Genomic DNA, 24,607 nt, shown 5'->3' on the forward strand with positions numbered 1-24,607 from the left:
GTGCGATGGAGGCAAACCAAAAATAATACTACCCCCACTTCTTCCTAATGGTACTAACGAAAGCAACTCTCTCTCTCTCACATACACACTTTTTCTTTCTCCCTCTCTCTCTCTCTTTCTCCTTCCCTCCGCCTCTCTCTCTCTCTCTCACACAGTCTCCCCCTCTCTCTCTCTCTCTCTCTCTCTCTCTCTCTCTCTCTCTCTCTCTCTCTCTCTCTCTGTGTGTGGTTGTGTGTGTTTCAAGGCTGTCCATTTAAAAGGTGTTTTTAAATAATGACCTGATTCTCTCAGTAAGTTTGAGGTTAAAAACTCGTGTACCGTAAACTATTTCTCTTGGCATGGAAGTGTTCAAAGGATGCGTTATAGCACAAAACTTTCCTCTTTCACTCTCTCTCTCTCGCACACACGCACACACACACGCACGCACGCGCGGAATTCTGCAAGCAATCCACGAAAGAAATCTCGTTGCTTTATTGTCTGTTAACTTACAAGTTAATAACTTCAACAGATAATGCTAACTGGAAAAGATTAATCCGGGTCTGCGGTGAACAAAGCGAATTTAACAAATCCATACATGTACATGTATCACAATCAAGTGTAAAACTGATGTCACGTTTGTCTCTGAAACAGAATGATTATTTGTTTCAGTTTGTCAACCAACGAGGGGGGAAATGTAGCCTATAAACATTTCTTTTTAAACCCAGCAGACTGAATCTTTTTTTAATTTCCCTTTTAATGATCGAAAATGGGGGATGGGCGTTTACTAGGAGTACTGTACCCTAGCTGTCCGCAGAATTTGACCAAAAGTAGGGGGTGGGCATTTACTCGATAGTGGGCGTAATAAATACAAGGTAGTTTACGGTACTTGTTCTTAAAACTATAGCAATGAAATGCTGCATTGTTCACATAATTATGGAGGGGAAAAAACGTAAAATGTTTGGGCAAAAAAAATCTTGAAGATTCCGCGTAGTTGGTTTGAGTTAAAAAAAAAAATGTGTCGATCAAACATTTGCATGTTAAACACACAGTCCTTTCCGGGTTTGGTATGTGACCAAGTAGAGCAGGGCCGGACCTGGGGAGGGGGGGGGGGGGGGTTGGTGGTGGTTTTTCCTATATGTTCCAACATAGACTGGGACTGACTCCGAGACAAAGGTGGTGGTGTTTGTCTATGTCAGTGTGTGTTTGTGTTTCACGGTGTGTGTGTGTGTGTCAGTGTCAGTCAGAGTGTGTGTGTCTGTGTGCGTGCGAGCACGCTTGTGTGTCAGTGTATGTGTACACCACGGTGTGTGTGTCGAGTCAGTCAGTGTGTGTCTCAAAGTGTGTTTGTGTGTGTCAAAGTATGTGTGTGTGTGTGTGTGTGCACTATTTCACAGCACGAAAAGAAAGATGGTCCCTCTGTCGGTGTTTCTTTTCTTCTTTTTTTCAGTTTGAGGGGGGGGGGGGGGAGGTTGGGGGTTCTCGGGCGCAAATGTTGTTGTTTTATTTTCTCTGCACAACAGTCGATTTCTTCGGAATATTGCGGAGCTTAGATATATAATTAAGGAAACTCCGTACCTTAATTATATTTTTGGCAATGCCGGTGTAGTCGGAAAATAACACTGCAGGAAAAAACCACTATACAACAGTGTTTTTTCCCCAGTAAACTATCACTGGGAGTGTTATTTTCCTAGGAAGATTACACTCCTTCACCCAGGTAAAAATGACTACGCCCAGGAAATTTACACTACCCCAGGGAAAAAAGACTGCTTTAGTTTAAAAATGATTAAAATTCTTTAAGAACACGTTTAACACTCGCATGAAACAACCCTTTCGAAGTGCGCACAGAGGTTCACCAAATACATTTTCTCTTGGGTTTCAGCTCTGCCATGGGGGTTGTGATCGAGCCACCTTCTCTCATCTCCACTTTGAGTATACACGCTGATCGTGGTGTTCAGGTACATGGCAGCTGCCATGATCTCTGTTTTTGTAGCCCAAATACCATTTGCTGCCATCTTTGTCGATCTGAGGTATTCTTCTGTGTCCATACCAATATAACGGCCCAGAACGTCTTCGTTGTGTTTGATAGTTTCTACAACTGCGCGTCGGATCTTTTCATGAAAATCTTGAGACCCTGCGACCTCCAGGCTTAACGCTCTGAAAAAACAATTCCTGTCACCAATAATTGTTTCTGTTTGACGCGGAGCACCCACTTTCGTTGTCTCCAATTTGCTCGTACTCCTCGGTCTTTGCATCCTTCGGGAAATATGCCGTCAGACAGGAATTTAGATATGTCAGCCAACCTCTCTTTGGACACTTCGGCAGAGCTATCCTTTGGACGACCCATCGTGCAGAAATGAACCAAGTTGCAACAGTCCGAAACAACTCTTTTTTCAAGTCCGGGGAACAACACGGGCACTGAGTTCGGCTCACTGCCTTCGTGCACTCTGAACAAAATGAACAGTGTTTTTTTCCTGGCAGTCTTATTTGCCGCCGTAGTGGCAGTGTTATTTTCCTGGCAGTCTTATTTGCCGCCGTAGTGGCAGTGTTTTTTTCCTGGCAGTCTTATTTGCCGCCGTAGTGGCAGTGTTTTTTTCCTGGCAGTCTTATTTGCCGCCGTAGTGGCAGTGTTATTTTCCTGGCAGTCTTATTTGCCGCCGTAGTGGCAGTGTTATTTTCCTGGCAGTCTTATTTGCCGCCGTAGTGGCAGTGTTATTTTCCTGGCAGTCTTATTTGCCGCCGTAGTGGCAGTGTTATTTTCCTGGCAGTCTTATTTGCCGCCGTAGTGGCAGTGTTATTTTCCTGGCAGTCTTATTTGCCGCCGTAGTGGCAGTGTTATTTTCCTGGCAGTCTTATTTGCCGCCGTAGTGGCAGTGTTATTTTCCTGGCAGTCTTATTTGCCGCCGTAGTGGCAGTGTTATTTTCCTGGCAGTCTTATTTGCCGCCGTAGTGGCAGTGTTATTTTCCTGGCAGTCTTATTTGCCGCCGTAGTGGCAGTGTTATTTTCCTGGCGCCTGTTCCTAGGAAAAATACACTCCCAGTGTTTTTTTCCTGGAAGTCTTTTATGCCCCCTACACCGGTTTTATACTGAAATGAGTCAAGTTCTTTTCCGGGCTTCGGCCCTGTAAAATAACCTGGGCCTTTTTACATTTAGTCAAGTTTTTCTGTATTCTCGAACTCAAAGAAAAGCCTTGGGGGGGAAAAAAACATGCTTACTGTGAGAAGTAAAAACAAGTCGCGTAAGGCGAAATTACTACATTTATAGTCAAGCTGTGGAACTCACAGAACGAAACTGAACGCACTGCATTTTTTCACAATGACCGTAGTCCGCCGCTTGTGCAAAACGGAGTGAAACTGACGAGCCTGTTTAGCGCAGTAGTGGTTTCGCTGTGCTGCATAGCACGCTTTAGTCAGTTTCTGTGCCTCTCTTCGTTTTAACTTTCTGAGCGTGTTTTTAATCCAAACATATCATATCTACATGTTTTTGGAATCAGGAACAGACAAGGAATAAGATGAAATTGTTTTTAAATCCGATTTCGGAAATTTAATTTTGATCATAATTTTTATATTTTTAATTTTCAGAGATTGTTTTTAATCCAAATATAACATATTTATATGTTTTTGGAATCAGGAAATGATGTAGAATACGATGAACGCAAATTTGGATTGTTTTATATAAAAAAATTTATTACAATTTTCAGATTTTTAATGACCAAAGTCATTAATTAATTGTTAAGCCACCAAGCTGAAATGCAATACCGAAGTCCGGCCTTCGTCGAAGATTGCTTTACAAAAATGTCAATCAATTTGATTGAAAAATGAGGGTGTGACAGTGCCGCCTCAACTTTCACGAAAAGCCGGATATGACGTCATCAAAGACATTTATCGGAAAAATGAAAAAAACGTCTGGGGATATCATACCCAGGAACTCTCATGTAAAATGTCATAAAGATCGGTCCAGTAGTTTACTCTGAATCGCTCTACACACACACACAGACACACAGACACAGACACACACACACACACAGAGTCAAAACTTGACTAAATATAAAAATGAATGAAAAGCATACGCTGTCTTCTGTGCGGCGTGCTCTACGGTGTGAAAGTTATAAAACCTTGTACCAAAATTGTCCCCCTCAACCCCCTCCAGCAGCCCCCCTGAACTCATGCCTTCTCATCTCCGCCAATGAGCGCTTTGTGCCTCTCTTTCGCGGAGCAAGAAGGGATGCAACTCTGTCCCGCTGATGTCTGCTTGCTTCGACAACATCACAAAAAGTTGAAAGTTCATCAAAATAAACTTCGAAAAGTTCATCGAACACAGTAAGTCAATATCGGACGATCACAGTCGACATTTTTTGAATGAAACTTGGCTCAAAATAGCCGCTGTGAGCTGTGACAAGGTGTTTCAGAGTTGGTGCGAGAGATGCCGACCGTTGGGTCGCAGTGGGTGATGATCAGTGACGCCGCTACAGCGATGGCGGCCGGGGTGTCGTCGTTGTTGTCACTTCTTCGAATTTTCTTGAGGCGTTTTCTTCGGTTCTTCCTTTCACAGCTTGAACTTGCTTCTGACTTTTGACGCTCTCGAGGTCCGATTCAAGTAGATGTGAGATTGTTTTGTATCGGAAATCGACGGAGAAGTTTGTTGACAAAAGTTTTTGAAGTTGTTTTTGTCCACCGCCCACGAGTGCGAACGGCTTTGTCAGCGAGCGAACGAGACAATTGAGGTCAAGTCGGCCCCGCCATGCAAAAATGGAACCAGCGTTCCCTGTCTGTTTCGTGTTCGGTAGACTAGCTCGTTTACGTGCTGTGCCAACTGATTTTTTTCACCATGGTAACTCACAGCTTTGAAAAAGTAGAGAACAGTCTTTGGGCTGTATAATGTACCAATACGGCCAATCGTACATATGCACACTGCACGCACAGAATGTTTTTGTTTTTTTACAACAGCTGATGTTGTCACACTAGTGACAACCCTTGTAATCAAGTGGAACAAGGAATGCTTATCTGTCACTCTGTCAGTCAGTGTGTGTTTAAATTTGTGAGTGAACAGATTTAATTTCCTTTTGGGAATTTAAGTTAACCATTTTTGTCTGTTTCTTGTTTATAAATTCTTTATTTACACTACACTCGGTTGCACTACACACACTGAGAGTTTTATTCCTCTTCTTCCCCTCCTTCCTTCCTTTTACTGTCTTTCTTTATAGTGATTATGCAACGTTTATTATGTTATTACTAGATTTGGTTTATTTAATTTAAACGAATTGTTCAGCCGTTACCGCCTTACGTTGTAATGTCCAAGCAGGAACACCACTATAAGCTTCTAGCTTGTTGCTGTTACCTGTGTATTTTGTATTCATCGTCATGATTGTACCTTTTGTTAAAATAAACTTATGTTTAAACCAAGTATTAAATCATATCACAATAGTAGCATTGTTGTTCCATTAGGCCAAAAAAAAAAATAGGTGTGGTTACGGTAACATAGCCCAAAAAAATAGGGTAGGTAGGTAGGCAATCACTTTTTTTTTTAACTTTTTTTTCTAATGTGTACAAATTAAACCTACTTGACAGGGAAATAAGTGTGCGACACGGGCGCTTTCGCTTTCATTGCGTTTTTTGCACTCGTTGTTTTTTTGTGTGTTTTGTTTTGTTGTGACAAATGTAATAAAAAGTTATAGGATCGGCCCCTAAAAATAGGGTAGGTCGGGTTACCGTAACCACACCTATTTTTTTTTAGGCTTTAGCCTTTACTAAGAGTAAGACTAAGAGGACCATAGGTCTGTTGGACCTGCACTGAAATTCAGTCAGTGAAAATATATAGGATGGCTGTGGCTAGAAACACCGGTCGGTGACTTTAGTATACAGGCTCATATCCACATCACTGACGTCATTAGCAGGGATCGCGCTAGCTTTTTAAAAAACGCGTAAGTCATACGCAACGAAACGAAAAAAACGCGTCACGGACCAATATTTTTGCGTACTACGAAAACACGTACAGACACAAACAAAACACGCACGAAAGACTTAAAGACACTCCTTACCTAAATACGGCGAGTTTTCCTGTCGAACTCCGCGCACGCCTGTCGAATAACACCCCTGCTGTCTCCAACCTTCGGGCCTTGCGAGTTTGTTTCCCGCTCTAATACGACTAGACACACTTTCCGCCTTTTGGAAGCGCGAGATGGGAGAGCAGCTAATGTCTGTTTCATTATCCGACAAGACATTATCTGGTAATACCCTCGTTACGTTCATTTGCGATACTTCGATGCAAAAAGAAACGAACTTTAGTTTTGACGCGCAGATTTCACTTCTCGAGCCCTATAGTCAGTTTCAGGATCGGGTGATTATTAAGTCAGAGCAAAAGCGCTGCGTGAAGACAAGAAAAAGTTACAATATTTTTGCGTATGGCTTACGCGGCGCGGCGAAAAAAACGCGTCAGCGACTTTTAAAATGCGTCAAATACGCAAAAATCGTGCGTAAACGCGATCCCTGCATTAGTCTCCATTCGGCACAACTCAGTATCACTCGGCAGTGGTTGAAATCCTGACTGTCGGGTAACACTAACAGTTCAATAGTGTGCAGACATGGTTTTGGTCCTTTGAGGTGGGAGAAGTGATCTGTTGTTATTTTGCTTACACTTACAGTTCCAAGATTTGTTATGCCACGATAGGAGCTATAAGCTTCAGATAGTTTTTTCACAGTGTATTTGTTGTAATTGGTAATTGTTTGTATTTTTGTTGAATTTGATTGATTATTTTTTAAGGTTTTGATTTCAAATTATTTTAAAGGTTATTACTTGCAAAATAATTAAGGGAGCAGCTTTCACTTTCACTTTCATGAGGTTTTCCCTCTCAATCTCATGTGAACATGAATTTGTAATGTTAGTGTGTAGTACTTGGGTCTATGAAATGCAGTTGAGATTCAAATTTGCATCTTCATGTTATGTTTTATCAAAGAAGAATTTTCTGTTGCAGAGTTCTCAGTGGATCGACATGCGAACACAATTCTGTCTCAGATAATGTAAGTAGTGTATTTTTTTTTAAACAGAAGAGGATCCTGTTTATTTCCTGTGATAGTAATTTTTGTTAAAGCTTAAATTCGGTAATTATGACTTGCCCTTTTTGAAAATCATTTGCACACTTGAAAAAAGTCTTAGCATGTATCTTGTCTTCTTGTTCATGCAATATATTCTCTCTCTCCAGAACTGAAAGAGCACTTACCCCAAACCTAAAATCTTTATGAAGTGCATATATATATTATTGTATTTGCAAATATTTTTCTTTCTCTTTGTGTGTGTGTGTGTGTGTGTGTCTCTCTCTCTCTCTCTCTCTCTCTCTCTCTCTCTCTCTCTCTCTCTCTCTCTCTCTCTCTCTGTGTCTCTCTCTCTCTCTTTCTCTCTCTTTCTCCCTCCCTCCTCCCTCCCTCCTCCCTTTCCCTCTCTCTCTCTCTCTCTCTCTCTCTCTCTCTCTCTCTCTCTCTCTCTCTCTCTCTCTCTCTCTCTCTCTCTCTCTCTCTCTCTCTCTCTCATTCTCAGTGATGTTCTCAGACACAGACGACAATTGGTCAGTTGGACTTGGATTCCAAATATATTCAAAACATATAGTTATTGGTCAAATAGTGTCCTTGCATGTGAAAACTTTGGACTTCCATCCAACCTGGGATGAGAACAATGCCAAGGAATTAAGTTACTAAGATCCAAAAAGTATGCGTAAAATAATGAATGACTGAAGACCAGGGCCTGGGAACATCACTGTTCTCTATCCCTCTCTCTCTCTCTGACTCTGTTTGTCTTTACGGTCGTCCAGCTCATAGACTAGAAAAATACATTACACCCTTCACATAACTTTTTGATCCACAGACCAACTTTATATAGTTATACAGGGGAACCCCCTTGGAAGACATTACACAAATCTGAGAAAATCGGGTCTTAAAAAGGGGGATCTAAAAATGGAGGTAATTATACAGAGGTTAGGCCCCCCCAAAAAAGGTCTGTTTACGGTAACATAGGCCAAAAAAATAGGGTTGGTAGGTCGGGATTTTTTATTTATTTATTTGTTTTTCTCCAAAAAAACCATATTTTTACGTTATTTTGCAAAAAAAACCAAGATTTTTTTTTCTTTCTTTTTTTTTCCCCAAATGCCAAAAAAAGGTCTAGGGTCGCGCGAAAAAATGGGGTCGGTCGGGTTACTGTAAACAGACTATTTTTTTTTTGTTGGCCTTATCAACAGAGAGGCTGTAAAAGCAAGGTCTTGAAAGGGAGGGGTCTTAAAAGGGGGTTTCACTGTGATTACATCTGTCCTATTTCCCATTTTGATTGTCAGGACAGGTATAGGACTGCAGAAGAAGAATGCAGTCCCTTTCGTACGACGATGTCGGAACTTCGCCCGTTTCTCCAGCGGACAATGACGCAGAGTCTTCCTTGGAAAGGTTTGAGTGTCCGCTGTGCGAACTGGTGCTGTGCAACGGAGACGACCTTTACCAGCATGTCCAGATGCATGCTGGGGAGCAGGACTCGTTCAAGTGTCAAGCCTGCGGCAAGGAGTGTCCGGACGTGGCCATGTTTGGCAAGCATCTCAGGGTGCACACCCATGAGAAACCTTTCAAGTGAGTTGCTTGTGGTAGTTATGGTGCAGTGGAGCGCCCGTTTTAAGACCAAAAAAAATCTGAGAAAACCAGGTCGTAAAAGTGAGGAAGTATTAAAATGGGGGTAAAGTTTTGATGTTATGGGGGCGGGGATGTAGCTCAGTCGGTAGCGCGCTGGATTTGTATCCAGTTGGCCGCTGTCAGCGTGAGTTCGTCCCCACGTTCGGCGAGAGATTTATTTCTCAGAGTCAACTTTATGTGCAGACTCTCCTCGGTGTCCGAACACCCTCGTGTGTACACGCAAGCACAAGACCAAGTACGCACGAAAAAGACCCTGTAATCCATGTCAGAGTTCGGTGGGTTATAGAAACACGAAAATACCCAGCATGCTTCCTCCGAAAGCCGCGTATGGCTGCCTAAATGGCGGGGTAAAAACGGTCATACACGTAAAAGCCGTGGGAGTTTCAGCCCATGAACGAACAAACAAACAAACAATGATGTTATGAACATAAAATCTGAAAAATCAAGGTCTTATCAAGGGGTAAGTCTTAAATTAGGGTTCTCAAAGGGAGAGTTCCACTGTATTCTTAATTTTTGTCCCTGCTGTGAACTTGGGATCTTTATCGTGTGCACACAAGGGTTGTTTGGACACCTGGTCCAGCCTGCACAAAGTTGACCCTTGGGAAATCAATTCCTCATCAAAATCTGGGTTCGAACCCACACCAGAGGTGATGAACTGGTTATATAACCAGCTCACTGCATACTGAGCTACATCCCCACCCCGTGTGGTTGTGCAGTGGGCAATATCTAGATGTAGCCCTGTGTGCGGTTTCTGGAGTACACCTATGTATTGTTTTTGTTTGTTTGTTTTTTCAAAACTGTTGTTGAGGTTTTGATATGGGTGGAAATACAGAAACTTTAGAATGTATGACTGACATTTTTGCCTCGAGTTGATCGTGATGGTTTCGAGAGAGACAAAGAGTTTCCAGCAAAAATTGAGGCTGGTGTTCTATTGATGAATGTCGTAAGAATTTCATAACTTCAGTGTCAGTGAATTTGTTGAGGCAATAAGTAAAGAAGTGGAATTCAAGTAATTTGATTCTAACTGCTGCGTTTCAGGTGTACGGAGTGTGGGAAAGGCTTTCGTGAGAAGTGCAGCTTGACTCGCCATGCCCGGACACACACAGGAGAGAAACCTTTCACGTAAGACTTTGGAGCTTTGTTGTGCCACTGCTTACTGATCGTCACTAAGTTTGACTGTCTCAAAAATTAGTTACAATTTGCTTATTTTGGTACAGTTGTGAAACGTGTATTGATGATAATTTCTTTCATTCTGTCATTACACCCTTGCCCTTTACTTTGTTTAGGAGCTGCAGCCAGTGCAGGTCTCACAGTAAAAGCATGTCATACCACCACCCCCCCCCCCCCCCCCCTCTCTCTCTCTCTCTCTCTCTGTCTCTCTCTCTCTCCAGGGGTGGGACTTTTCCGCGGATTTCCGCGGACACAACTTACAAATTCCGCTGGAGTAATCTATTTTTCCGCGTCCCATTTCATCACAAGGACTGGGTGGCCGAGTGGTAACGCACTTGCGCTCGGAAGCGAGAGGTTGCGAGTTCGGCCCTGGGTCAGGGCGTTAGCAATTTTCTCCCCCCTTTCCTAACCTAGGTGGTGGGTTCAAGTGCTAGTCTTTCGGATGAGATGAAAAACCGAGGTCCCTTCGTGTACACTACATTGGGGTGTGCACGTTAAAGATACCACGATTGACAAAAGGGTCTTTCCTGGCAAAATTGTAATGGCATAGATAAAAAATGTCCACCAAAATACCCGTGTGACTTGGAATAATAGGCCGTGAAAAGTAGGATATACGCCGAAATGGCTGCGATCTGCTGGTCGATGTGAATGCGTGATGTATTGTGTAAAATAATTCCATCTCACACGGCATAAATAGATCCCTGCGCCTTGAGTCCGAGTCTGGAGATACGCGCGCGATATAAGACTTCATATAACAGTATCTATAACTTGTTGACTGAATGATATGGAGAGAAGTGAAGATGGAACAGAACACTGGAGGCTTGAGAGTTAAATTGTGCTGACTGAAAACTTCTGATAACTAATAGTAATTTTGAGCTTCAATGCATTAGGGCGTCACTTGGATCATACTTTGCCAGAATTGGATTATGGATACATGGTTCATTACGTAAGTATGCACCATTACAACCCAGCCCTTTTAAACTCATTTTTCCCCCGCACAATCTCCGAATGGAATAAGTTGTCAACACTGGTATCGTCGGCCCCCTCCCTGGAGTCGTTTCGCTCCCGTCTCGGCGGCAGTCTCCTGCAGTCGGGCATGCGAGTCCCTGGAACGCACTCTCCCCTGTACATAGTTTTAAACCCCCCCACCTTTTTAATCTCCCTGTTTGGTGGAGCTAGTCACTCTCGGTAACAGTGACTCGACCGCAGGACTCTGACACGTTCGCAATAACCCAGTCCTCTACGGAAGAAGAAGAAGAATGTTACCATGGTTGTGTGAAAGTGTGTTTTTTGAGGGGGTGGGGAGTGTGGAGAATGTATTTTTTACCCGATCCAAACGAAATGAATTTTAGTCTCAGAATGCACCAGATTGCACAGATTGTAATGTACCATTTAAAAACAAGAGGCGAAGCCTTCAAGGCTCACGTAAGAAATCGACAAACAGTAACACAAACTCAATCACTCCGTCACACATACACACACACAGTAAGTATAGGTGACACGTTGCAAGAGTGCGAGACACTAGATCTAGATCTGTCTGTCTGTATCCTACTTACGGCCGGGGACACGACTGCCAGATGGACAGATCGACACTGCGCTTTCGACAGCGCTTCCTCGCGCAGACACTGGAAACACGCTGTGCAGATTAACCTGTAGGAAATCTCCTTTGGTATCTTCCTTATCTATTTTTCTGGAGCTACGAAACCGAACAATGTGAAATCGTCTTCTCCGAATCGGCGAACTGCAGCTCGGTGATAACTGTATCTATACCACAATCCTTCACGCGATCTGACCTAACCTTGACCCCTGACCTGGTCTACATACCAAACACGACACAAACCAGTCACCTGTTTTTACCCCCCCAAAACCCCCCACCACCCGTTTTCTTTGGATACACACTTTAACTACATACGTGCTGATGAAATGTTGATCATTGCTTCAATATTTTGAAGCTGTTGCTTGAATAATAACCAGGTAAAATGAGTATTTCGGTGTTTAGTCAAATGTTAAAGTTTCTACCACAGACATACACACACACGCACACACGCACAGACAGACAAAGTTACGATCGCATAGGCTACACTTACGTGAGCCAAAATTGTGATTTCCTCTTTTTTCATCACAAGAGAGTCCCACCCCTGCTCTCTTCCCAAGGACAGATTGTAAGAAAAGACCCAGCCTTAAATCTTTATCCTTGTAAAATAAAGCTCAGTCTCAGTGAAGTCGCTCTCTTGTATTTTCTTTGAGTTTTTGTGTTCCTTTGTTGATTTTTTTGTTCACTTACTTCACTGATCGACAGACTCTTCACATGAACATTTGGTAATAATTTATTGGTGTTGTTTTCACATTAGCTCACTTACTTCACTGATCGACAGACTCTTCACATGAACATTTGGTAATAATTTATTGGTGTTGTTTTCACATTAGCTCACTTACTTCACTGATCGACAGACTCTTCACATGAACATTTGGTAATAATTTATTGGTGTTGTTTTCACATTAGCTCACTTACTTCACTGATCGACAGACTCTTCACATGAACATTTGGTAATAATTTATTGGTGTTGTTTTCACATTAGCTCACTTACTTCACTGATCGACAGACTCTTCACATGAACATTTGGTAATAATTTATTGGTGTTGTTTTCACATTAGCTCACTTACTTCACTGATCGACAGACTCTTCACATGAACATTTGGTAATAATTTATTGGTGTTGTTTTCACATTAGCTCACTTACTTCACTGATCGACAGACTCTTCACATGAACATTTGGTAATAATTTATTGGTGTTGTTTTCACATTAGCTCACTTACTTCACTGATCGACAGACTCTTCACATGAACATTTGGTAATAATTTATTGGTGTTGTTTTCACATTAGCTCACTTACTTCACTGATCGACAGACTCTTCACATGAACATTTGGTAATAATTTATTGGTGTTGTTTTCACATTAGCTCACTTACTTCACTGATCGACAGACTCTTCACATGAACATTTGGTAATAATTTATTGGTGTTGTTTTCACATTAGCTCACTTACTTCACTGATCGACAGACTCTTCACATGAACATTTGGTAATAATTTATTGGTGTTGTTTTCACATTAGCTCACTTACTTCACTGATCGACAGACTCTTCACATGAACATTTGGTAATAATTTATTGGTGTTGTTTTCACATTAGCTCACTTACTTCACTGATCGACAGACTCTTCACATGAACATTTGGTAATAATTTATTGGTGTTGTTTTCACATTAGCTCACTTACTTCACTGATGGACAGACTCTTCACATGAACATTTGGTAATAATTTATTGGTGTTGTTTTCACATTAGCTCACTTACTTCACTGATCGACAGACTCTTCACATGAACATTTGGTAATAATTTATTGGTGTTGTTTTCACATTAGCTCACTTATTTCACTGATCGACAGACTCTTCACATGAACATTTGGTAATAATTTATCGGTGTTGTTTTCACATTAGCTCACTTACTTCACTGATCGACAGACTCTTCACATGAACATTTGGTAATAATTTATTGGTGTTGTTTTCACATTAGCTCACTTACTTCACTGATCGACAGACTCTTCACATGAACATTTGGTAATAATTTATTGGTGTTGTTTTCACATTAGCTCACTTACTTCACTGATCGACAGACTCTTCACATGAACATTTGGTAATAATTTATTGGTGTTGTTTTCACATTAGCTCACTTACTTCACTGATCGACAGACTCTTCACATGAACATTTGGTAATAATTTATTGGTGTTGTTTTCACATTAGCTCACTTACTTCACTGATCGACAGACTCTTCACATGAACATTTGGTAATAATTTATTGGTGTTGTTTTCACATTAGCTCACTTACTTCACTGATCGACAGACTCTTCACATGAACATTTGGTAATAATTTATTGGTGTTGTTTTCACATTAGCTCACTTACTTCACTGATCGACAGACTCTTCACATGAACATTTGGTAATAATTTATTGGTGTTGTTTTCACATTAGCTCACTTACTTCACTGATCGACAGACTCTTCACATGAACATTTGGTAATAATTTATTGGTGTTGTTTTCACATTAGCTCACTTACTTCACTGATCGACAGACTCTTCACATGAACATTTGGTAATAATTTATTGGTGTTGTTTTCACATTAGCTCACTTATTTCACTGATCGACAGACTCTTCACATGAACATTTGGTAATAATTTATCGGTGTTGTTTTCACATTTGCTCACTTACTTCATTGACTGACACAAGAGACAGACTGTTCATTTATTTCTGCGTATGACAAACAATTCATGTTCAACAGATTAAGTGAACGTGTTAATCACGCTTTAAGTGACTTTTTTTCTTTTTCTTTTTGTAGGTGTGATGTATGTGATAATAGTTTTACATCCTGAAAGTTTTAATCATTCTTTAACTTAGCGATTTTTTACTTTCTGCAGGTGTGATGTATGCGAGAAGAGTTTTTCGGACGTGGGCAGCTTTGGACGCCACAAGAAGACGCACATGGGTCAGAAAGCCAAGGTCCACGAGTGTCCCTTTGACCACTGCACCAAGTCCTTCATTGACAAAAGCTCCCTCAAGCGGCACGTCAAGACTCACACTGGAGAGAAGCCCTTTCAGTGTCAGGTGAGAAGATAGTGAGATCATTCTGTGCAGTGTTAGATGAGCGGCCAACAGGGCTGTGAGCCCCATTTTAATGCACAGTGGGTACTCGTGAGCAAATTTGTTATCATACAAAAGATAAATGCATATAAACTCTAACCCAACCTTCCTAGGAACCCAAAAGTGGCAGCGGCTATACGCAATCCTAATGCAAAGTAGCCCAGCTATTTTGAAAAGTGTGCTGCAGGAAAAAGCTTTTTATCAATGAAAGCTCCCTCAAGAGACACCTCAAGACGCACACTGTAGAAAAGCCTTTTCAGTGTCATTTGAGAAAACAGTGGGATCATTCTGTGTGCGATAGTTTATCAATGAAAGCTGCCTCACGACCAAAAGCGGTTATGGAACTACCTTTACTTTAACCTAAAATGTTTTAGGATTCAGAAGTACATAAGGTTTAACAAGTCTGACTGCTGAACACTGTGGAGTAAGCTGTAAGGAAACTAACACAATTATTCTATGATTCCAGGTGTGTTCAAAGTGCTTCACAGAGTCCGGCAGCTACAAACGACACCTCAGAGTCCACACGGGGGAGAAACGCTACAAGTGTCGAGTGTGCGGTCGAGCGTTCTCCGAGCGGGCCTCCATGGTGCGACACGAGCGCAACGTCTGCATGATGACCTCCGGCATTGACCACACCAACGACCTTGAAGCCTCCACGGAGGGGAGCGAACTCTCTCGAGAAGGGAACGAATCCCCGTACTCCCTCACGGACTTTTTCAAGTCGTTTGTGGGAAAGTCCTCGGATAAGCTCAACAACAACATCTACAGTTCTTTTGAAGAAGATGGTAGCAACGACACCACGGAGTGCGGCACTAACAGGAACCTGTCTGCTAACTACGCTACTGCCAATGATCCACCTAATGTGTGTGGCAATGAAAAAGATGGAGAAAATGAAAAGCGGAATGCACTGTCAAAGTCACCCCTGTCGGCTGGAGTGGCGGTTGCAAAACGTGGAGCAGTGCGAGGTTCGCGGGTGTCTTCAGGGTCTGATGAGCGGGAGAACGATGGGCAGCCGAGCCATGTTGCAATGCCGGACAGAATCTGCAACATTCCGACCAAGATGCTCCAGCTGCAGCATTTGTTAGAGGTCAGAATTATGTTCGTTTGCACTTTTAAGTGACACCCCCCTCCTCCTCCTCCCCCTTCCCCCCCCCCCTTTTTTGACTCACGTGCGAAGCGAAAGTGAGTCTATGTACTCACCCGAGTCGTCCGTCCGTCCGTCCGGAAAACTTTAACGTTGGATATTTCTTGGACACTATTCAGTCTATCAGTACCAAATTTGGCAAGATGGTGTATGATGACAAGGCCCCAAAAAACATACATAGCATCTTGACCTTGCTTCAAGGTCAAGGTCGCAGGGGCCATAAATGTTGCCTAAAAAACAGCTATTTTTCACATTTTCTCTGAAGTTTTTGAGATTCAATACCTCACCTATATATGATATATAGGGCAAAGTAAGCCCCATCTTTTGATACCAGTTTGGTTTACCTTGCTTCAAGGTCAAGGTCACAGGAGCTCTTCAAAGTTGGATTGTATACATATTTTGAAGTGACCTTGACTCTGAACTATGGAAGATAACTGTTTCAAACTTAAAAATTATGTGGGGCACATGTTATGCTTTCATCATGAGACACATTTGGTCACATATGATGAAGGTCAAGGTCACTTTGACCCTTATGAAATGTGACCAAAATAAGGTAGTGAACCACTAAAAGTGACCATATCTCATGGTAGAAAGAGCCAATAAGCACCATTGTACTTCCTATGTCTTGAATTAACAGCTTTGTGTTGCATGACCTTGGATGACCTTGACCTTGGGTCAAGGTCACATGTATTTTGGTAGGAAAAATGTGTAAAGCATGTGAGTCGTATGGGCTTTGCCCTTCTTGTTTTTGTTGTTAAGACTTCCAAAGTCTGAGAAAAAAATATCTCATTGAGGAGGGATAATTTACAGTGGTTATGAAAAGAACATCTGACCAAAGGACAACTTTTTGAAAATAACACCGTTCGGTTTATGTGGGTCGTGGAAGAGTGTGAACACCCTTGCCAAAACCCCGGACAAACAGTGGAGGGGCCAATCACTAGCGTGGGGTGTGTCGGACACATGTGGACATGAGCACCTCGCTAGTGATTGGCCCCTCGAAATTGCGGAACTCGTCCATTGGGTCTTACAAAGGAGGGGGAGTTCTACTGCACTTCTAAGATGTTAATTTGAAACCAGTGAGCCTGGTGCAGGGATGAAATAGAGGGGGGAGGGGGGGGGGGGGTAGAGACAAGGAGAGGAGGTTGTTGAAAAGAAAATGCCATAGTATGCTGATGCCGGGTTTGGTTCACCTGTGAAAAGTCCATGTCAGTTTACTTTTTTAGCCACACATTTGGCTGCCGGCTCTACTTGGTAAACGTTACTGTGATTATTTTAGAAATACTTCTCCTCTAGCGACATATTATTTTGTTCAAAATATGATTGGCATTGGTGAGAACTTGTTTGAGAAAAAATAGACTCCCTGTCAGATAACAACCTTCTTTTTTTGTGAGATCAGAGATTTTTTAATTCACAACCTGCCTAGTCTACAAAGAGGGGAAGAAGGCTTAATAACAACCTTCTTAATGTCGTTTACAGAAGCCAGCAGAGGTCAAAGCGAAACCAGCGGACACACAGATGTGCTTTGAATGCGGCGATGTGATCAGTGACTACGAAGACGACGACCAAACCGCACACAGCGACTCGGCCAGTACAGCCTCCGACAGCAAGAAAGCCCTCAGGTGCTCAGCCTGCCGCCAAGAAGCCATCACATACACGAACGGTGAATCTTCACCGGCTGTCTTCACTACTGGTGATTCTTCACCCGCCACGTTCCCAAATAGCGAAGCCTCACCGGCGATGCTCAGGAACGGTGACGAGTCGCCGTCAGCTTTCATGAACGGAGAATCGTCACCAGCCCCCTCGGAAGACTCCTCGGCCTCGCAAAGAGGACAGCGGCGCAACAGGTGTTCCCACTGCGGGAAGACGTTCGCCGACTCGTCCAAGCTGAAGAGGCACGTCAAGATTCACCTGGGCATGCGCGACTTCAAGTGCAGGACGTGCGGCAAAGGGTTCATCGAGGCGTGCAGCCTGAGACGCCACGAGAGTGTCCACTCCGACGTCAAGCCTCACAACTGCTCCCTGTGTGGTAAGGGATTCACCGACAGCAGCGGCCTCAAGAAACACCTCATCAGGTGCAACGGGCAGGTCAAGGACATCACCAAGGTCATGGACATCAAGGTCACAGATACCAAGATCAGTGAAGATCAGGTCAAGGACACCATTAAGGTCACTGATACCAAGGTTATGAATACCAAGGTCACTGAAGGTCAAATCAAGGACTCTGCGAGGATAGCAGGTTCTGTTAGTGAGCAGCATAACCAAACCAAGGACAATTCCAAGGTCATGAATTCTAGCAGGATCACAGAAAAAGAATTTACGTTTTTGAACATTAAGAAGGAAGTTGAGGAGAGAAGTAAAGAAGATGGTCATGTTGAAGCTGGATGCCAACAGAAATCAAACTCAATTTTGAATGCTCTGGGAATTGCTCAAAGTGCCAAAGGTTGTCACATCAAAAATGAGAGCAGTAATATCAAAAGAGAGCGCCAAAGTTCTGGCGCTGCATATCTCGATTCTTTAAAGTCAAACACCACATTCAATCATGAGGCTATGGTGTACATCTGCAGAGAATGCGGTAAGTCGTGCGACGACGAACAAAGCTTTAAGCGTCATATTGCCAGTCATGGTGCCACTCTCGCAACCTTGGAGGAACACGTGTCATGCCACGTCTGTGGGAAGATGTTTGTGTCGGTGCAGTATCTCCTCAAGCACATGAAGAACCACAACGGGGTGAGCGTCCCGCCTGGAAGTGGAAGTGGAATACCGTTTTCAGAATCGTCCGTCAACGCTGAAACCTTGCTGAAGACCACAGCAGCCCTTGCTCAGTCTGTCGCTTCCAAGCTTCCAGCCCTAAGTCCCCTGTTGTCAAACACACAAAATTTTGTGTTCAACGCTTCCGCTCCAGCCACTTCCACGCCTAAACTCACCAAGAATCTGGCGGAGAAGATAACCACCCTCTCTTCCACCACCCCACCCCCTTCATCTTCAACCCCCTCGAAAATCGGCTCCACAAATTGCGAAGTTTGCGGCAAGGTTTTTGCAGATGCTAGCAGCTTGAAGCGGCATTCCAGACTTCACACTGAACAGCAGCAGCCGTTTCCGTGCAAAAATTGCAGCAAGGTGTTCTGGGATCAGGGCAGTCTCAAGCGTCATTGGCTGCGAGGGTGTAAGGGCGTTGTCGTAGCGACGAAGGAAGATTCGGCGGAGGCGCCAGACCAGAAACGGATAAAGCTGGAACCAGGCGCTGATGAGTTTGCTTGCACCCAGTGCAGAAAGGTGAGCTTATCTGTTAGTTTTCATTTGTTGAGAAAGTCAAACATTCAGTGCGCCATTTTCCTGGTTGCCCTGCACCCTGATTCAATTCTATTTTTGAAGACTTTATACATGTTATGATTTTGATAGGAATCTAAAAGGTCATTTGGAAACTAATACTTAATTAAAAGTATATATTATATATATATATATCTGAATAAGTCTTTATGCCTAAGAACACTCCTCAGGAAGAAAGAATTTTCAATTAGAAAAATGAACATGGATGTAGATTTCTGCATATTTCCCCCAAGTAATCTTATCAATGTCAATGATCATTCACAAATTTCTCATTCTAAAGCTTGCCTGTGTATTCCACACACTTCACACACGCAGTAGAACATTTTTACTTGAATTATGAACTTATTAAGCACACATTCCTTGGTAACTATATCATTTAGCTAGCTTGCTTCTGTGTAGAACGTGAACTAGTTGATAATTCAACCATAACTTGGGTTCCTTTTCGTCTGGCTCACATTTGAGATGTTTAGGCCAAAAAAATAGGTCTGTTTACGGTAACATATGCCAAAAAAATAGGGTCGGTAGGTCGGGATTTTTTTTATTTTATTTTTTTTTTCTTCAAAAAACCACATTTTTACGTTATTTTGCCAAAAAAAAAAAAATTTTTTTTCCCCCCAAATGCCAAAAAAAAGTCTAGGGTCGCGCGAAAAAAAATAGGGTCGGTCGGGTTACCGTAAACAGACTATTTATTTTTTTGGGCCTTATATCCACAGGTCTTCAATACGCGAGAAGAGCAGATGACGCACGAGAAAGCTCATCGCGTCTCCCCATCTCTGCGTTGCAACGTGTGTCGCAAATCTTTCTCCGATTCCATCACCTTGGGGCTCCACTTGCGAGTGCATGCATCGGAGCGGCCTCACTTGTGCGAGATTTGCTTCAAAGGATTTGCGGACAGCGGGTCGCTGAGCAAGCATCGAGCGCGAGGCTGTTATGCTCACGCTGGGGCCGCGCTCGACCCCTCCAAGCTGCCCTGTGCTGATTGTGGGAAGGTGGGTCTTTGTGTGTGTGTGCTGGGTGGGGTATGTGGGTGGGTGGGGTGTGTGTTTGTGGGGGTGTTTGTGTTTTTGTGTGGGTTTGTGTTTTTTTGTGTGGATGTGAGAGGGAGGGAGAGAGAGAGAGAAAGTGTGTGTGTTTATCAGTGTTGTTGCCAGGCCTCGGTCTTCGGTATCTGACGTATTCCTTTCTGATTTGACGCATTGGACCTAGCCTTGTCCGGTCGATGGACCGATAGTTTTTACGTTTTGGTGGTCAACTGACCGATACATATTCGTACAAGGCGGACAAGGTCTGCAATGAATGGAATAGGAGTTGCAAAGTCGGAAAACAAACCCCGATCGAAATGCTCATGTTCGCTACGAGTAAAAATGCACTCGGTTCCGAGTCCGTATTTGTCGTCATTGACACTCGAGGCTGCGTTTACGGAAATACCCGATCCAGCCGGTGTACCTATTTACCGAAAACAGCGCAAACAGTGGAAAGTTCATCAATATAATACTACGGCATGGTAATGCGAAGATCAGGCAGGATCCCTACATTCGCACATCGGGCACTGTATTGGAAAGGGTAGGCCAGGAATGTCAGGCTCTTTCTCCTCGCAAAGTTTATGAACAATTAAAACTAGGAAGCGACATCAAAGCAATGTCAAAGGACTTGAAACAGGTTCAGAATAAGAAGGAAAGGGAAAAACGTGAATAGCCTGAAAATGTTGCCAAAAAAAAGATGCTAAAAGTTGCAACAAAGTTGTAAACATTTTTTTGACCTATTGCTTTTTTAAAGCCAGGGCATTTGGACCTATTGTTTTTTTTTTAGGGAGGTCCAAATGACCTATTGTCTTCTTAGGCTGGCAACAACACTGGTTTATGTGTGTGGGTATGTTTGTGTGTGTTTGTGCATGTGTCATTGTGTGTGTGTCTGTTTTGATGTTTGTAAATATTATCCCTTAGTTGTGGGGTACACAGTTTTGGTTAAAAGTTTATCACTAGGATAGGGCTGGTACTGGTTATGGTGATTTAGCATACTTTTAATTGTTTTGGATTTGGTGCACAGTTAATCTGAAAAAAGAAATCGTGTCTGATTTCACTTTTTTTGTGATGCAAGTATTGTTCTTGAGGCTTTAGTTATGTCAAATAAGTGCAATATTTATTGTTGAATTAATATCAGTCCAACTCCAAGTGATTTATTGTAAGAACATAAACATTAATATCTCCTGATTACCAGTATCATCAGTTATCTTAACATTTTATCACTGCAGTAACAGTGACTAGAGACACACAACTGGTTGTCAGCTATATAGTATGACAATTAGTTTAGAAGATTTTGTCAACTTGAAAACGAAAAGCTGGACATTTATCACAACAGGTGTTCTCGGACCAAAGCAACTTTGACCAGCACATGAGTTCTCACCGAGGCGTGAAACCCTACTCCTGTACTCAGTGCGGAAAGAGCTTCACTGAAGCATGCAGCTTGAAGCGTCACACACGACTGCACACCGGCCAGAACTTGTGTCGGTGTCTGCACTGCGGCCGCACCTTCTTGGAGAATTCAGGGCTGAAGAAACATTTGCAGCGACAGTCGTGTCAGCAGGAGAAAAAGCCGGTGAAATCGTTTCTCTATCCCTGTCATCTGTGTCAGAAGGTGGGTGGTTGAAATGATTGGTTATATAGGCCAACTGACCAGCTTGTTACTATTTATTCTTATAGAATGAGAGAACCTCTCTCTCTCTCTCTCTCTCTCTCTCTCTCTCTCTCTCTCTCTCTCTCTCTCCCTTTCTTTCTCTCTCTCTATCTCTCTCTTATCTCTCTCACACATGCACACATACACACCCACGCCACACATACAATTAAGACATATGTTGGTGAGAGAGAGAGAGGAAGAGCTTGTTTGCATCTCATTTGCACAAAATACAGTTGCTTTAAATCTTAGTTAAGACGTTATCAATACTTTGTTCAGTAAGGTCATTGGCTTTCTGTGAATGTTAACTTTTAAATGTTGAGGAAAAATGTAAGGTTGGCAGAAAGAACATAAGGATCTTTGCAAAGAGAACATTAGAAAAGTAGTGTGGTTTGTCTGTTCTTATTAGACATGTTGGTTCTTGGATAAGTCTGTTTGTAACGCGTTTGTTGATAGGAAATCCTATATGTTTCAGGTATTCACCAAGCGGTACATACTGCTACGCCACATGAAGACCCACCTGGGGTTACGTCCCTTTGCCTGCGACAAGTGTGACAAGAGCTTCACTGAGTCGTCCAGTCTCAAGCGACACTACAGGCAGCACACTGGTACGCCTCTCTTTCTCATTGTCTGCTTGTCTGATAGCCTGTTTTATCGTACAGTCAACCCCCGTTTAAGACCTAAACAAATTTGTGAACATGAGTCCAAAAACAAGGAGGGAGTCTTCAGGAGGTGTAAATTTACAGAGGTTATGAACAGAAAACAGGGATGGCTAAATGGTCCGCCCGATCACCAGGGGCGAATACAAATTGCTCCGGGCTAGTAGAAACCGTCTGGCAGCTCGCTCGGTTGGCCATTAAAATTCTGGTCAAATGCAAAAAAAAGTTATGGTTGTAGTATTGAGTTTCAAAGACATATATATCCACACTGCAGACACATGAACTTCTGTTGTCTGCAAAAAAACGCAGCCATTTTAGAATTAAACGAGAATAAGGCTCCTTTCTCAGGAATAGGGATTGCTGTTAACATGAGGGGGGGCTGTTCAAGGGCAGTCTTAATAGTGGCAATACTGCTATTCCGATGAAATTGAAAATGAGAGACTTTGACCAGTTTTATGGAATGTATGTCACTGCATGTTTTCAGGTGAGCGACCTTACTGGTGCGGAGGCTGCAAGAAAACGTTCACTGACGCTGGAGTGCTGAAGAAACACAAGCATCGCTGTCCTTACATCACTGACGATGATGACCTCAGTGCTTCACTTTATTCCTGTGAGTCTAGTGTGTGCTAGGCCACCCAGCTGAGTACAAGATTTGACTAGTATTTTTTTATTTTTTTTATTTACGAGGATGTATATCGCGCACGTATCTCACCACACAAGGCGACTCAAGGCGCATGTTATTAATGCCGTGTGAGATGGAATTTTTTACACAATATAGTAGCGTTCAACCTGTCATTCTTGTTGAGGCTATATCTTACTGCTTGCTTTCACGGGCGCAATGGCCTAGTAGGGGGGCCGGTAGCTCAGTTGGTAGAGCACTGGACTTGTGATCGAAAGGTCGCAGGTTCGAATTCGGGCCGGGACGGACACGGGTCAACTTTATGTGCAGACCCAGAGACGGAAGCCATGTCCCACCCCCGTGTCATCACAATGGCACGTAAAAGACCTTGGTCATTCTGCCATAAGTGCAGGTGGCTGAATACACCTAAACACGCAGACACCTGGGTAGCGCGACTCCGTTGCTGCTAGCTTTCCACTGGGAGGAAGCGACCCGAATTTCCCAGCAATGGGACAATAAAGTAATGGAAAAAAAAATGAAAAAATGAAATAAGACGCCAGCCTCCCAAGCGGAAGGTCGTGGGTTCTGATCCTAGCCGCACCATTTTTCGTGTTGTCTGTATGTGATAAGAATGGTTGACCAGGTCACAAGTTATGATTCCTTCTCCAGATTTGCAGCTTCATCATGAGAAAGCATGATTTTTTTCCATATCTGAACAAGAACTATTTTATTTTGCAGCCTTTTTCAACGGCCACCACCTGAGCAGCAAATGGGCCGCTAAGGCACTGACCAACAAAACTTCCACCTCACGCTTCCCTCGTATCAGGCTACTCCCGTCCAAGACTCTGAAAACTAGACACGACCCCAGCCTCGCTCTGGGATCGTCCATCTGGCATCTTCCCACCAAGCACTGCTGGAGATGTGGGCGCCATTTTGCTTCGGTCAAGCAGCGCCATCTGCACGCAAGGGCAGCTCACTCCGGGCTGTGGACCGCCAAGTGCAGAAGCTGCTGGAGGAGATTCTCTCGTCTATCTTATTTGCGTGTGCACACAAAGCTGCACAAAGTCTGACCTGTGCAATTATTTTGATTGGGATGGTCTGGTCAGTTTGTGAGGTGTGTCTGTGGGGGGGGGGGGGGGGGGGGGGGCAAGTGTAGACTCTGCTGGAGGAGATTCTCCCATCTTCTGCGTGTTCACAGAAAGCTGCTATAAGTCTTACCTGTGGATTTTTTGTTTATTAACATTGTTTGGTCAGTTTGTGAGAGGGAGGGGGGGGGGGGGGAAGATTGTGTGGTAAAATCAGCCTCTCTTGGAGGAGATTCTTTCAACGTCTGCACTTGCATGTTCACAGAAAGCTGCAAAAAGTCTGACCTCTGGCCGTTTTTCGTTTTGTTATACTGGGATGGTTTGCTCAGTCTGTGTATGGTTATGGGGGGTGGGGGAGTGGTGTTTATGGGGAGGAGGGGATTACATGTGTTTTTGGATCGAACATAGATGGTTCTTTTAATGAAAATGTAATTAAGGCTATCGCTTTGCTTGGACACATGACAATTCAACAGTCTGACAGCTTTCTGAGTGGAGTGGTCAAGTTTTCATGAATATCTTTGGTAAGGAAAAGCCACTAGTGGATGGGCAAGATTTCAGATGATGAGACGAACTGTTTACAGGGAAAGGCCGGTGTGCCGTTAATATT

At 43.2% G+C, this 24,607-nt stretch overlaps 1 protein-coding gene across 2 annotated transcripts; it reads left to right on the forward strand.

The window, feature by feature from the left end:
* Window positions 1-4,157: 4,157 nt before the first annotated feature.
* LOC138954919 (zinc finger protein 721-like) lies at window positions 4,158-24,026 on the forward strand. Of its 2 annotated transcripts, XM_070326667.1 has the most exons (12): window positions 4,158-4,296; window positions 6,948-6,993; window positions 8,295-8,577; window positions 9,676-9,759; window positions 14,274-14,460; window positions 14,963-15,583; window positions 17,117-18,913; window positions 19,681-19,956; window positions 21,326-21,601; window positions 22,113-22,245; window positions 22,781-22,906; window positions 23,654-24,026. In XM_070326667.1, the coding sequence occupies exons 3-12, from the start codon at window positions 8,321-8,323 to the stop codon at window positions 23,983-23,985; spliced, it is 4,089 nt and encodes a 1,362-aa protein (XP_070182768.1). In that variant the 5' UTR covers window positions 4,158-4,296; window positions 6,948-6,993; window positions 8,295-8,320; the 3' UTR covers window positions 23,986-24,026. The 2 variants fall into 2 exon arrangements, with proteins under 2 accessions (XP_070182768.1, XP_070182769.1); XM_070326668.1 differs by lacking the exons at window positions 4,158-4,296; window positions 6,948-6,993 and having other exon boundaries at window positions 8,111-8,577.
* The last annotated feature ends 581 nt before the right edge of the window (window positions 24,027-24,607 follow it).

Source organism: Littorina saxatilis, unplaced genomic scaffold (assembly GCF_037325665.1).
Source record: "Littorina saxatilis isolate snail1 unplaced genomic scaffold, US_GU_Lsax_2.0 scaffold_545, whole genome shotgun sequence".
NCBI lineage: Eukaryota > Metazoa > Mollusca > Gastropoda > Littorinimorpha > Littorinidae > Littorina > Littorina saxatilis.